The following is a 15,284-nucleotide window of genomic DNA, read 5'->3' as shown; positions in this document are numbered from 1 at the left end:
CTTCTTTTAATTTTGAGAAGACTAGAAGGAAGAACTTCAAATGTGTAGGTGAATGACCTCTTCCTTCAATAATAAAAGCCTCCTTTATTTGATTCTCATCAGGATAGTCTTGGTTTGCACAAAATTTTTGAAAAATTGTCTCGAAATAGTTGTTAGAAAAGATGGCTTTAAACTAGAGGGGGGTGAATAGTTTAAAAGGGTTTTCGCAAAATCTTCAAACACTAGAATGAATTTATCTTAGAAACCAATTGATTCAGCAATTCAGTTAGCCAAAACAGCAAGCAAAAGTTGTAGTACCAGAAAAACAATTGGTTGTTTCGTAGAAACAATCGGCTGTTTATACCAGCAAACAACAAATAAACTGAATTTAAAGAGTTAGGGATAGAGAGATTGTACACAGTTGTTTATACTGGTTCACTCCAAACCAGAGCTACATCCAGTCTTCCAGAAATCCTGAGGATATCCACTAAGCAACCACACCTTGATCACTTACACAATCAACCAAGAGAATGACCTTGAACACCTCAAGAAACACACTCTCCTTGGCCAACACTAAGATTGCTGATCTTGAACACCTCAAGAACACATAGCCAATCTCAGCAAGCACAAAAACAAATTGTTAAACAGAGTACAAAGATTACACTTGTTACAAATGAATATCTGAAATCAATACAAGTAGAATCCTATTCCAGCACCTTGATCAATCACAAACTCTTAGCAATCTCAACTCTTTGAAAAACTCTTTAGAAAAACTTTGTCAAAGATTCTTAATTCTCAAATATGTTTTTCTTAATATATTCAAAGATGTAGTTTGTTATCAAATCTTAACAAACTCTTAAATTGCATTAAAAGATTGGTCAAAGCATTTAATGACTAGAGCATATACAGTTAAAGCATTTAAAGCTCAATCAAACACAAAACAGTTTTTCTATTATGATTCCAAAACAAACAATCGGTTGCTTCCTCGAATCAATCGGTTGTTTTGGTACTTAACAGTTTCAACCATTCAAAAACAGTTTTCAATCTTTCTCAAAACACCTAAGTATAAACAATCGGTTGTTTCGACAAAACAATTGGTTGTTTCAACTTAGTTTGAAAAACATTTTATTTTCATAAAGATTGAGATGCTAATTGCTTGAGATTTAATCGAAGGGTTGATTACAACATATAAACTACCCCAGAACAAAGCTTAAACCAGCACAGCAACATCAAGCAAAGCAGATGCTTCAACATCCTTCAAAGGATTTGGATTCTTCAAAACATTGAACACCACTTGGTTCAACAATCTCCCCCTATTTGATGAAGACAAATCCCTGATGCTTGTGTTGTACCTGATTAAATGAAGCAGTTCCTGCAATAGAACTTTGAGCAATACATTGAACTTCTGATATTTTGTTAGCATACAGATAAACAGTTTAAAGCTTAAAACATCTAATATCAGAGATATATTACATATTCCAAACTGTTTTATCAACTGAAAAACAGAAACTTAAAACAAACTAGAAACACAGCATATATCTCCCCCTATTTGTCTTCACAAATAGACAAAGATAAGAGATAAAACAAGATATTGTTTTGATTACATCAGAATTAAAACAGCAACAGCAGAAGGATGAGCATTCACCCATGAAAAAAATCAAACAGTTTCACACACAAACGAACCTTCCTCTTAGCCATGGCAGTGATCAAAAACAATTTATTGACAGTCTCGTGAAACGAATCTGGGGCTCAAATCTCAGCCAAAACTCAGTAGACACAGTGACGAACGTCTGGTAAAAATTTCAAACCAAAATACCCAAGGGATAAGGCGTAGTAAGTCCCAAACAAAGAGTGACAAAACTGGTTTTCCGAAAACAAAACGTCCTGGCTTTTCTCCCCCGTATATTCTTTTTGTGATTTCTTTATGGACGTGCCTCCTTGCCTGGGTGCAAAGAACATTTGAAAGTACTTGTGTGAATGTTTTCAGCACAATACGGACCCAGAATAAAATTTCAGATACTTTGGCGAAATTTCACAAGTTTTGGTAGAGGATAGCCTTGGTTTGCACAAAATTTCTGAAAAATTCTCTCGAAATAGTTTTTTCCTGAAATTCCACGTAAGAATCTCCGATGCATTTGGGACAAAATGCGACAAATTTAAGGTCACACGGATGATTATTCACCCACGATAAAAATCAAACAGTTTCACACACACACGAAACTTCCTCTAGGCTCTGACACTGATGAATAAAAAATTTATTGATAGTCTCGTGGGACGAATCTGGGGCTCAAATCTCAGCCAAAATTCAGTAGACACAGTGAAGAACGTCTAGTAAAAATTTCAGACCAAAATTCCCAAGGAGTAAGGCGTAGTAAGTCCCAGGCCGAGAGTGAACAAAATTGATTTTCCGAAAACAAAAACATCCTAGCTTTTCTCCCCCGTATATTCTTTTTGTGATTTCTTTATGGACGTGCCTCCTTGCCTGGGTGCAAACAACATTTGAAAGTACTTGTGTGAATTTTTTCAGCGCAGTACGGACCCAGAATAAAATTTCAGATACTAGGAAGAAATTTCACAAGTTTTGGTAGAGTATAACATTGGTTTACACAAAATTTATGAAAAATTCTCCGAAAATAGTTTTTTCTGAAATTTCATGTAAGAATCTCCACTGAATTTGGGATCAAATGCAACAAATTCTAGGTCAAACGGATGAGTATTCACCAACGAAAAAAATCAAACAGTTTCAGACACAAAGGAACCTTCCTCTCAGCTCTGGCACTGATGAATAAAAAGTTTATTGATAGTCTCGTGGGACGAATCTGGGGCTCAAATCTCAGCCAAAACTCAGTAGACACAGTGACGAACGTCTGGTAAAAATTTCAAACCAAAATACTCAAGGAATAAGGCGTAGTAAGTCCCAAACCGAGAGTGAACAAAACTGGTTTTCCGAAAACAAAACGGCCTTGCTTTTCTCCCCCATATATTCCTTTTGTGAATTCTTTATGGACGTGCCTCCTTGCCTGGGTGCAAACAACATTTGAAATTACTTGTGTGAATTTTTTCAGCGCAATACGGACCCACCATAAAATTTCAGATACTTGGGCAAAATTTCACAAGTTTTGGTAGAGCATAACCTTGGTTTGCACGAAATTTCTGAAAAATTGTCTTGAAATAGTTTTCTCCTCAAATTCCACGTAAGAATCTCCGATGAATTTGGGACAAAATGCGACAAATTTCAGGTCACACGGATAAGTATTCACCCACGAAAAAAATCAAACAGTTTCACACACACACGAACCTTCCTCTCAGCTCTGGCACTGATGAATAAAAAGTTTATTGATAGTCTCGTGGAACGAATCTGGCGCTCAAATCTCAGCCAAAACTCTGTAGACACAGTGATGAACGTCTGGTAAAAATTTCAGACCAAAATACTCAAAAAATAAGGCGTAGTAAGTCCTAAACCGAGAGTGAACAAAACTGGTTTTCCTAAAACAAAACGTCCTTGCTTTTCTCCCCCGTATATTCCTTTTGTGAATTCTTTATGGATGTGCCTCCTTGCCTGGGTGCAAACAACATTTGAAAGTACTTGTGTGAATTTTTTCAGCGCAATACGGACCCACAATAAAATTTCAAATACTTGGGCGAAATTTCACAGGTTTTGGTAGAGGATAGCCTTGGTTTGCACGAAATTTCTGAAAAATTCTCGGAATTAGTTTTTTCTGAAACTTCACGTAAGAATCTCCACTGAATTTGGGACAAAATGCAACAAATTCCAGGTCAAACGGATGAGTATTCACCCGTGAAAAAATCAAACAGTTTCACACACAACCGAACCATCCTCTTAGCCATGGCAGTGATCAAAAATAATTTATTGACAGTCTCGTGAAACGAAACTGGGGCTCAAATCTCAGCCAAAACTCAGTAGATACAGTGACGAACATCTGGTAAAAATTTCAAAACAAAATACCTAAGGAATAAGGCGTACTAAGTCCCAGACCGAGAGTGAACAAAACTGGTTTTCGGAAAACAAAACGTCCTGGCTTTTCTCCCCCGTATCTTCTTTTTGTGATTTGTTTATGGACGTGCCTCCTTACCTGGGTGCAAACAACATATGAAAGTAGTTGTGTGAATTTTTTCAGCGCAATATGAACCCAGAATAAAATTTCAGATATTAGGGCGAAATTTCACAAGTTTTTGTAGAGGTTAGATAGTTGAAACTCAGAGTTACATTGCACCAAAACACTTCAAAGATTTGCAAGCGTGCTAAGCAATGGCGCAATATAATCCCAATTATTATCCTCCATATCCGTGCAAAACGAATGAAAATAAGATGGGGGATTCTGTTGAAAAATCTGTTTTTTTAACTGTTTGTTATTCTGTTTTAATTGTTGATTTAATATTTCTAGGTAACTGCTCATAAAATTAGTTAAGAGTTTGTTACTGCAGTTACTATAAATGTAATTGTTCACAAAGATAATAAAATATCTTCCTCTGAATTATTCTCAAAAACCTACAATTGGTATCAGAGTTATCTTCTTGAGGGATCAGTGAGGTTAGTAGATTGCATCAATGGAAGGAGGTTTCAATTTTTCAGCAATGGCACCACCTGTCTTTAATGGAGACAATTATCAAATGTGGGTTGTTCGTATGGAGACCTACCTAGAAGCATTGGATTTATGGGAAGCTGCAGAAGAGGAAATTCAGTCTCTTCCAGAAAACCCTACTGTGGCACAAATGAAATCACAGAAGGAACAAAAGATGAAAAGTACAAAGGCAAAAACATGTCTATTTGCAGTTGTATCTCCTATGGTATTCACAAGGATAATGTCATTGAAGTCAGCAAAAGAAATCTGGGATTACCTCAAGGCCGAATATGAAGGTGATGAGAGGATTTGTGGAATGCAAGTGCTGAATCTAATCAGGGAGTTTGAACTGCAGAGAATGGAGGAGTCAGAAACCGTAAAAGAGTATTTTGACTGACTTCTAAGCATTGCCAACAAAGTGAGATTGCTTGGATCTGTCTTAAAAGATTGAAGAATTGTGGAAAAACTGCTTGTAACGATTCCAGAGAGGTTTGAAGCCACCATAACAACCATAGAGAACACAAAGGACCTATCAAAGATTTCTCTTGCAGAGCTATGAAATGCTTTACAAGCACAAGAACAAAGAAGAGCTATGAGACAAGATGGAGCAATAGAAGGAGCCTTAACAGCCAACCATAAAGGTGGTTGGAGAAACAAAGGTAGTCAGATCAAGCAGAACCAGCAAGAAAATGGAGAAGTTGTTGCACACAATAACAACAAAAGGAGAAATTACCCTCCTTGTAAGCATTGCAACAAGTTAGGTCATCCACCGTTTAAGTGTTGGAGAAGACCTGATGCGAAGTGCAACAAGTGCAATCAACTTGGGCATGAAGCAGTCATTTGTAGAAACCAAAGTGAGCAACAAGATGTAAACCAAAGTGAGCAAAAAGACGTAGATGCTCAATTTGCAAATGTGGAGGGGGATTCTCCAACAATATTTCAAGTGCATCGTGGTTAATTGATAGTGGAAGCACAAATCACATGACTTATGACAAAAAAAATTTCAAGGAGTTGAAGCCTTCAAAAATTTCAAAGGTCAAGATAGGCCATGGGGGTCACATTTCAGTAAAAGGAATAGGAACCATTGTTGTAACAACACATTCAGGTACTAAAACTATTACTGATGTGTTATATGTACCTAACATAGACCAAAATTTATTGAGTGTTGGTCAGTTGCTGCAAAAAGGCTTCAAGGTGTTTTTTGAAGATAACCACTGTTCGATCAAGGATGCTACAGGACAAGATTTGTTCAAGGTACAAATGAAAGGCAAAAATTTCTCATTAGATCTATTTCAGGAGGAGCCGTCTAATCAAGGACTTCTCAAGATGCAAAAATCTGAAATAGAAGACGATCCACCAATTAAAGGCAATCGATTACTCTCTGACATATATCATAGATATAACGTTGCAATATGTGAACCTGTGGATCACAAAGAAGCTGCGGATCACAAAGAACCTGTTGATCACAAAAAAGTTATCAACGGCCCAAAGGCAATGGAGGAAGAGGTATATATGAGTGAGAAGAACAAAACTCGGGAACTTGTTAACATACTTCGAGATAGAAAGGTGCATCAAATGGATGTCAAGTCAACATTCCTAAATGGATTTCTTGAAGAGAAAATTTCTGTTGAGCAACCTAAAGGTCTCATTGTGGAAGGAAAAGAAGACAAATGTTATCTTATCAGCTTAGGCTTTGACAAAAGTCTTTTAGAATCTGCACCTTATGTCAAATCAAAAGGTGTTGAATGGAGATTAAGCAAAGCGAGGATGAAAAAAATAAAAATTGCAGATTTGTTTACCAAGCCACTTCCAACCAACAAGTTTGAGTTCTCAAGACAGAAGATTGGAAGTTGCAGTTCAAAAAATCAAGGAGGAGTGTTGGAAATTATGATTTTTTAACGGTTTGTTATTCTGTTTTAATTGTTGATTTAATATTTCTAGGTAACTGCTCATAAAATTAGTTAAGAGTTTGTTACTGCAGTTACTATAAATGTAATTGTTAGCAAAGATAATAAAATATCTTCCTCTGAAATATTCTAAAAACCCAACAATTATATTCATTGTTGGTGTCATCCAAGACCGAATGATAGTAGGAAAAAGATTATGTGACGATCCCTCAAATCCACGTAGGTATATATATCCAATGTATTTTGAGCTTACAACGATACCCAACGAGTTGCAACAGTTTTGATATGTCTCTTATCTCTAAAGGATATGCTTCGATCCAATCTCTTCTGGCGGAACGCAGTTTCACAATGAATCCCTCAATGGCTTCTGTCCCCTGTGATGAAAGAAGCAAAGTAAACCAAATGAATGTTTTGCACATGAGGAAGCAAACACTTCCAAAAGAACTTTCAAAACCATATATAGAGAATTTCTTACTATATTATCTGTCAATACATATTCCGCATCCTTATCAATGAACCATCGACTGCTCTTCACAGATTCCTTTCTTGAAATTTCACTAATAATTTTTCTTCCCATTTCTCGTAGCAAAGGATGTATTCCCAATTTGTTGTTCTTTTTAACTTGTATGAGGCTACGCTCTATCAGAACTCTTATTGCACTCTCAGCGTGTACTCCACACCCACTTAGTATATTCGTAACATAAGCTCTGTCTTTACCAACAAAGAAACAACATACATCAAGGAATACATTTTTTTCCCTTTCATTGCGTAAAGAGTCAAAGCCTATTTTCAATTGATGTAGAATACCATGCATGGAAGTTGTCATTAATTTAATAAACACACTATTCCATTCTTCTCTAGTCTTTTCAAATAAACTACTTCCAATGACTTCAAGAGCAAGAGGTAGTCCTCCACAATAAGCAACTACTCTTTCTGCAAGGAAATGATATTCTTCTTTTGGTTTTGCTTCTCTAAATGCGTGCCAACTAAGAAGCTCAAGGGACTCCTTTGCCTTCATTGGATCTATGCGAAAAACAGAATCAACATCATGCATACTCCGTAGGTTTTTATCTTTCGTTGTAATGATTATTACACTTCCTACACTGAACCAATGATGGCATTCCCGTAGGTCGAATAATGCAAAAAACTCAGTCGCATCGTCAAGTACAATGAGCACCCTTTTCCCAGAAAGTCTTTCCCGAATCATACTTCTTCCCATCTCAACGCTATCTATCTGCACCTTTCTTTTTAGGACATCTGAAAGAAGTTGTTCTTGTAAATGAAGATCCCCTCTTATTCCGCTAACTTCTTCAATATCTTCAATGAAACTTCTCTCCGTGAATGTACCATGAATTTGATGGTAGATGGCTTTGGCAATGGTGGTTTTACCAGATCCTCCCTCTCCGCATATCATTATCCTACAAACTTCCGTGGATTTATTTTTGATAGTTCGAATCATATCTTCCACGTTGGATTGTAATCCGACTGGAAACTTAGTAGCAGACACGACTGGTAAATTAAGAACGGTCTTAACAATTGTGTCCACTAGTTCAGCATCACTCCATCAAGTTCAATAGCAATTATGGAAGAAGTCATTTCATGCATTACCAAAATGAAATGAGAAGCTTAAAATATGGTGATTGAGTGAGTGATTTACCTGTAATTGCTCTCATCCCATCCAAATAAATTTGCAGCTTTGGTGAGTGCGTGGCTCCACCTAGACATGCCATGCTCCAGTTGTTGTCCTGAGAATGTTTGGTGTGCAGTTGTTTTGAAGGCCTTTCCAAAATCACCCTCCTGAAAACGTACTTCAGATGGCTGAATTTCGTAATATACGGGCAGAACATGTCGGCAATAAGTTTGGTGCCATTTGATGATTTGTTGAAGCTGATTAAGATACCAAGCAGATTGAGAATAGGATTTGGTGAAAACAACAATTGCTACACGAGAGAGATTGAGAATAGGTTGTTGGATGTGGATTGGGTTGTCTGCATTGGGGTGGTGAAGGAAAGTGGTGAAGCCAACAGCAGAGAGGGCAGAATCGAGATGAGAAACAAATTTCCTTTGGATGTCTTCTCCATTAAAGTTTATGAGCACATCGTACATTCTTGCAGTTTTGATGATGAAGACGCCAATTCCATGGAAGGAAGTGATGAGTTGATGAAGTGTTTAGAAGAGAAAGCAATAATGCAACACAGTCATGTAAGTCAAAACATGAATAAACGTAAATTAAACAAATACAATAATGTGTTCACATATAGATCTTATCATATCATGATTCTCACAAAACATAAAGTGAAGAAGAAATAGGCACTTACCTTGATCCATGAGTGATCCTAATTGAGCAGTTACTTTATCTCCTTTATCCCAATCTATCTCTTAGCAATTCCGTACTTGTCACGCATTTTCGTGATGGTTAACAGTGAGACAACTATTATTTGCAGAGACAGAACCCTATAGCCTTTAGTACCCAATCTCCATCAGATGTAGGTTTTCCATTAGGTATATCATCAGATATATATATTTCTCACATTAACCAATGAGCCTTTATTCTATTATTATTATTAAATCATATTTGGGCCCAAAACCCAAACTCTAAGTCATGTGAGTCACTTTATAGAAATTAATTTACATAATTTCTTACATTCTCCCACTTGACTCATATGAGTTATAATACTTTCATGATTTAATAATGACATAAATGTGCATTTAAAAGGCCTTACATAAATTGGTTCTATCATTATTCATAATCAAGAATACAGAAATAATAAGAGTCATGGCGGTTACATGTCATTTGAATCAACACATTTCCTTCCATGTACTACTATATCATTCTTTCTCCTTAATATGACTTTATAGTGAGAAATTCATAATAGGTTCAAACATAATGTCATTGTCATCAATAACAACATAATTTGTTTTCGACACCATAATAACATAATTTGCATGCATATACATAAAGTAGAAAACAACATAAATTTCAGAAACTTTATTTATCAATGAGCTCAGAGTGTCAAATAAGCATTAACAACATTCATAATTCACTAGTAGACATAATGCCCATATTTACAACATGACCAGTAAATGTTTTGGGCGGTAACCCTTTTGTTAAAGGGTCAGCAATCATAAGATCAGTGCTAATATGTTCTATTGACACTTTATGTTTCTGAACTTCTTCTTTAACGGCAAAGTATTTCAATTCCATATGTTTAGCACCTTTGGAATACTTGTCGTTTTTAGAAAAGAAGACTGCTGCGGAGTTATCACAATAAATTTTCAGCGGCTTGGCAATACTGTCAACAATTTCAAGTCCTGAAATAAAATTCCGCAACCAATTAGCCTGAACTGTGGCCTCAAAGCATGCCACAAATTCAGCCTCCATAGTGGACGCAGCGATGACTGACTGCTTCGCACTTTTCCATGAAATCGCTCCTCCGGCTAAAAGATACACATAACGAAATGTAGACTTTCGTGTATCCACACAGCCAGCAAAATCTGAATCTGTATATCCAATCACCTCAAGTTGATCAGATCTTTTATAAGTAAGCATGTGATCCTTCGTTCCTTGCAAGTATCTTAAAACTTTCTTTGCAGCTTTCCAATGATCCAATCCTGGATTACTCTGGTATCTACCAAGCATACCAACTACAAAACTAATATCTGGTCGTGTACAAGTTTGAGCATACATTAAACTCCCAACAATAGATGCATAAGGTATATTCTCCATCTGTTTCCGTTCCAAGTCATTCTTTGGACATTGCATGAGACTAAATTTGTCTCCTTTCTATATTGGAACAGGAGATGTCGAACATTTATCCATTCTGAATCTCTCTAAAACTTTAATATATGCTTTCTGAGACAAACCTAACAGTCCTTGTGATCTGTCACGGAATATTTCAATTCCTATCACATAGTATGCCTCACCCATATCTTTCATCTCAAAGTTATTAGAGAGAAACTTCTTAGTCTCACTTAATAGACCAAGATCATTAGTTGCAAGCAAGATATCATCAACATACAGAATCAAGAATGTAAACTTGCTCCCACTGACCTTCAGATATATACACCGATCAACGATGTTTTCCTTAAACCCAAAGGACACAATAGTATCATTGAACTTAAGATACCATTGCCTAGAAGCCTGTTTAAGCCCGTATATTGATTTCTTAAGTTTACACACCATGTGTTCCTTTCCTTCTTCAATAAACCCCACTGGTTGGTCCATATAAACATCCTCTTCTAAATCCCCATTCAGAAAAGCAGTTTTGACATCCATCTGATGCAACTCAAGATCATAATGAGCTACTAATGCCATGATAATTCAAAAGGAATCTTTCTTAGAAACAGGTGAAAATGTCTCCTTATAATCAATGCCATCCTTTTGAGTAAAACCTTTGGCAACAAGTCGGACCTTGTAACGTTCGATATTGCCATGAGAGTCACGTTTAGTCTTAAAGACCCATTTACACCCGACTCTCTTGCATCCTTCTGGCAATTCTATAAGGTCCCATACATCATTATCAATACTTAAGTCATTTTCTGACTCTTGTTGATAAACCACATAATCATTCGAAACAGCAGACTTTCTTTCTCTTTGAGATCTTCTTAATACTATTTCTTGTGGTTGTTCTACTACAGGTTCATTGTTTTCTTCATGATCATTAATTTGTTGTTCTTCTTCATCGTTGAGTGACTCAACTACATTAGGAACAACAATACTTGAAGTAAAGGTACTAGTTAAAGGAACTTGTACTCTAACTTCCTTAATCTCCACATTTTGTGAAGTATTACTCCCACTGGTTTCACCATTTTCAATGAACCTTGCATTTCCAGATTCAACAATTCTTGTGCTATGGGTAGGACAGTAAAACATATACCCTTTTTGTTGAAGCTGGAGGAAGCTTCTTCCCTACCAAGGCTTGATGTGTGTTTGATGAAGAAAATAGCTTGGGTGCTTTGAAGATTGTAATAGGTTTTTAGATTAGTTTGTAATTAGGCTTGTAATTGTGTAAAGGTTGCCTTTTGCTATATAACCCACCCTAGATGCCTAACCAAGCCTAGATCAAGCACATGATGTGGTTAAATGGTTTTTGAAAAGCTTTTGAAAGTGTTCTGCCTCAAATCGACCGGCGATCATGCACCGCCTTTTCAAGTAGCTATGCTGACCACCGACCGGCGATCATACACCGTCTTTTCAAGTAGCTATGCTGACCACCGACCGGCGATCATGTGGAGCATTGCCATCTACGGTCGCCGTCTGCTCAGAGAAGCTTTTGAAAGTGCTCTTAAAAGTTTTAAAACAGTACAAAAATAAATCTGTTTCATAGAGAAAGAATCGGTTTATTTCTTCTCTGTTAAAAGGTTTATGAAAAGCTTTTAAAAAGTGCTCTTAAAAGATTTTAAAACAGTACAAAAATAAATCTGTTTCATGGAGAAAAAATCTGTTTATTTCTTCTCTGTTAAAAGGCTTTTCTAAAATTCTGTTAGGGCACCACAGGTAAGGCTTAGTTAGTTATTTCAGTTAAGCTGAGTTGGCTGTTTTTCACAAAATAAATCTGTTAAGTTCAAAAATGAATCTGTTGTTTTCATAACTGCTTTTCAACCGTTTTTTTTTTGAAAAGAAGTTAGAAACTGTTTTCTATATAAAGAAAAGGCTTTCTCACATGAAAGTAAGCTGAGCAATTACGTTTTTGACAGAGATCAAACATTTTCCATGTGAGGAGAAGGATTGAAAGATTTTCAAAAGGTTTTCCAAAGAGATTTTCAAGTGTGCTTGTTCTAGGAAACCTTTGATCTTGGTGAAGGTGCTGGTGCAGTTCTGCAGCAAATTGAACTACTGGTTTTGAGTTCTTGCATCTTCTTTTCAGGTGTAATCTTTCCTTTATTCTTGTTTGTAAAGGTGTAAGTGTTAGTCACTTCTTGATAGGGTTTCTTGGAGTGCAACGTGTGCTGAAATAGGGTTTTTCAGCATTGACTGTGTTGTTCTTGTAGGGTTCAAGAACTGCTGTGTTTGTAAGTAATTGGTACTGTTTTTAGTGAATTCCACCTTGGGGTAAGGTGAGACTGAATGTAGCTCTGTGTGAGTGAACCAGTATAAAAACTTGTGTGCCTTTTCTTCTCATCCCTGCACTCGTTTCTGGTTTTACTGAATTCTGTCAAGAACTAAATCTGTTCTCTTGAAATTGAATCTGTTAATTCTAGGTTTAAGTGAAAACTGTTCTTCCTGGTTTGTTAAAGTTCTCTGATCATAAATAAGGTTGTTGTATATGATGGATTAAGTGATTTGTGAATAAACTGCCCATTCATTAAATCTGAGAAAGAATCATTTGTCTTAAAATCGTGTGTTGAGTAATTTTGTGTGGTTCCTAAGCATAGCTTTCATCCTCACAATATTAAGCTGATCTGATTCTGTCATAATTCTCTGTTAATCACAATTTTACATTGAACAAATTCAAACTGTGCCAAGACTGCTCTGTAGAATCAATCTGTTTCATATAAAAACAATCTGTTCTTTTTGCCTCTGGAATACTGAAAATTGTGTGTTCTTGCAAAAAATTTATAAGCTCAATTCACCCCTCCCCTCTTGAACTTAGACACTAATAGACCCAACACTTTTGACTTTGCTGGATAACCAATGAAATATCCACTGATTGTTCTTGCATCCAATTTCTTCTCTTGCGGATTGTATATTTTAACTTATGCCTGACATCCCCAAACATGCAGGTGTCTCAAACTGGGTTTCCTTCCTGTCCATGATCCAAAAGGTGTCTTTTGAACTGCCTTACTAGGAACCCTGTTCAACAGATACATGGCAGTTTTAAAGCATACATCCACAATGAAACAGGTACAGTTGACTTCCTTAACATGCTCCTAACCATATCCATTAAGGTTCGATTACGCCTTTCTGAAACACCATTTTGTTGTGGTGTACCAGACATTGTGTATTGAGCACAAATACCACGTCTCTCAAGGAACTTAGCAAACAGACCAGGGTGTTGTCCACTTTCATCATACTTTCCATAATATTCACCACCTTTATCTGACCTGACAATTTTCACCTTTCTGTCTAATTGCCTTTCCACTTCATTTATATAAACTTTCAAGGCATTCACCGCTTGCGATTTTTCATGCAGTAAATAGACATAACCATAACGTGAAAAATCATCAATGAAGGTGATAAAATACCTTTCTTTATTGAAAGAACTTGCATCAAAAGGTCCACATATATCAGTGTGTATAATTTCAAGAAGCTGAGTACTTCTTATGGCTCCCTTCTTTGTGTGTTTTGTTTGTTTGCCTTTAATACAATCCACACATACATTCAAATCAGTAAAATCCAAACTTGGAAGTATTTCATACTTTACCAATCTCTCCATTCTTTCCTTGGAAATATGTCCCAAACGTTTGTGCCATAAGAAAACAGAACATTCATTCACCAAACTTCGTTTAGTGCCAACATTATGATGCGAGGTCATAAGAGTTTCAGCATATAGCTTATCGAGATTCAATCTATATAATCCATCATAAAGAGTCCCAGATCCAATAGACTTAAGTCTTGCCGCAATATTAGTCATTTCAATGACATGTTCGTGCATAGTACGAGAACCATCAAATTCCATGGTGGTTAATATACTCATTAATGTCCCAACAAGAGACTTATCAGTAGTTTGGGAGCGCTCTTCCACAAATTTCATAAATTCTTTTGCACCATCAGTTTTGGGAAGAGCAGACTTAATATTAATTGTTATGCTCATTCGCATAAAGATATAGGAACAATACTTGATCACACATGCTTAACATTAATACTTTGAGTCATAAACTAAACATTCTATACAGATTCAGAAAGCATTCTATGTATACTAATGTTCTCCTTTGAGAGATTCATTAATACACAAAACATAATGATGCTAATAGTATTAACTTTATTTGGCAAGATGTATGCATTAACTAGAAACACTTGTTATCTTTGGATATACAAGCAAAACTAATAACACATACTCACTACCAACAGTCATATCCATTAATTATAAGGACAACTAATCAACCTTTGGGTGATCCATAATGCCCTATAATAATGAATTTCCATTTACCCATATATATAAATAATTTAGCATCCATTCTATAGGTAATTGGAATAAAATTTATCAGTAATCTGGAATTAAATAAAACTTAAAGATTTGATCACTTTGGTAATAAATAAAATTATATCAAATTTATCACTTTCATTCATTTTTTTACAATCTGTATTTTAAATAAAAGAGAAAATTACATGTATTTTTTTTTTTTTGAAGTTATAGGCACATATTTCCTCTAACATTAAAACATTTTTTTAATTTATAATAAAATGACACTATAATGTAATTTTAGAAAAGACATTCACTTAACTAATATTTTTAATGATGACGTTAACATTCTTATATTTTAATAAAGAGACATTAAATTCCTTTACTTTGTTTATCAAAAATGACCTGTCGTAAATTTTTTCAAATTATATTTATACTTTTTTTTTTATTCTGTTACAATGATTTATGTTAACGAGGTGTATGGGTGATGTAAACAAAGATGCATTTGTTATATTTTAAAACTTAAAAAATGGACGCATAATATAAAAAAAAAAAGGAATATATTGGAGAAAATTTCATAGGTATTAGTATAATATTTATTTTTTCAGTGATTCAAAGTTGCGTGCGTTGGACAAATGGCTAAAGTAAAAGAGGTTCTGTGATATCATTTGACTATAAAAATTGTAAAATAAAATTATTTGACATCACACTCACAGCAAACATATATATTAAAAAATAAAACAAATATGATT

At 35.5% G+C, this 15,284-nt stretch overlaps 1 protein-coding gene across 1 annotated transcript; it reads right to left on the bottom strand.

The window, feature by feature from the left end:
* Positions 1-6,812: 6,812 nt before the first annotated feature.
* LOC137819185 (disease resistance protein RUN1-like) lies at positions 6,813-8,664 on the bottom strand. The gene is made up of 2 exons (XM_068622959.1): positions 8,127-8,664; positions 6,813-8,028 (listed from the first exon to the last, which is right to left on the bottom strand). The coding sequence occupies exons 1-2, from the start codon at positions 8,573-8,575 to the stop codon at positions 6,813-6,815; spliced, it is 1,665 nt and encodes a 554-aa protein (XP_068479060.1). The 5' UTR covers positions 8,576-8,664.
* Between the last annotated feature and the right edge of the window lie 6,620 nt (positions 8,665-15,284).

Source organism: Phaseolus vulgaris, chromosome 10 (assembly GCF_000499845.2).
Source record: "Phaseolus vulgaris cultivar G19833 chromosome 10, P. vulgaris v2.0, whole genome shotgun sequence".
NCBI classification, from domain to species: domain Eukaryota; kingdom Viridiplantae; phylum Streptophyta; class Magnoliopsida; order Fabales; family Fabaceae; genus Phaseolus; species Phaseolus vulgaris.
This window is presented reverse-complemented; position numbering and strand designations above follow the sequence as displayed.

What these genes read in the sequence shown, in the direction of transcription:
- LOC137819185 (XM_068622959.1), bottom strand. Translation starts at nt 8,575, where the DNA reads ATGTACGATGTGCTCATAAACTTTAATGGAGAAGACATCCAAAGGAAA. An exon ending in TGGGATGAGAGCAATTACAG is followed by an intron (nt 8,029 to 8,126) that starts GTAAATCACTCA and finishes AACTTGATGGAG; the next exon opens with TGATGCTGAACTAGTGGACA.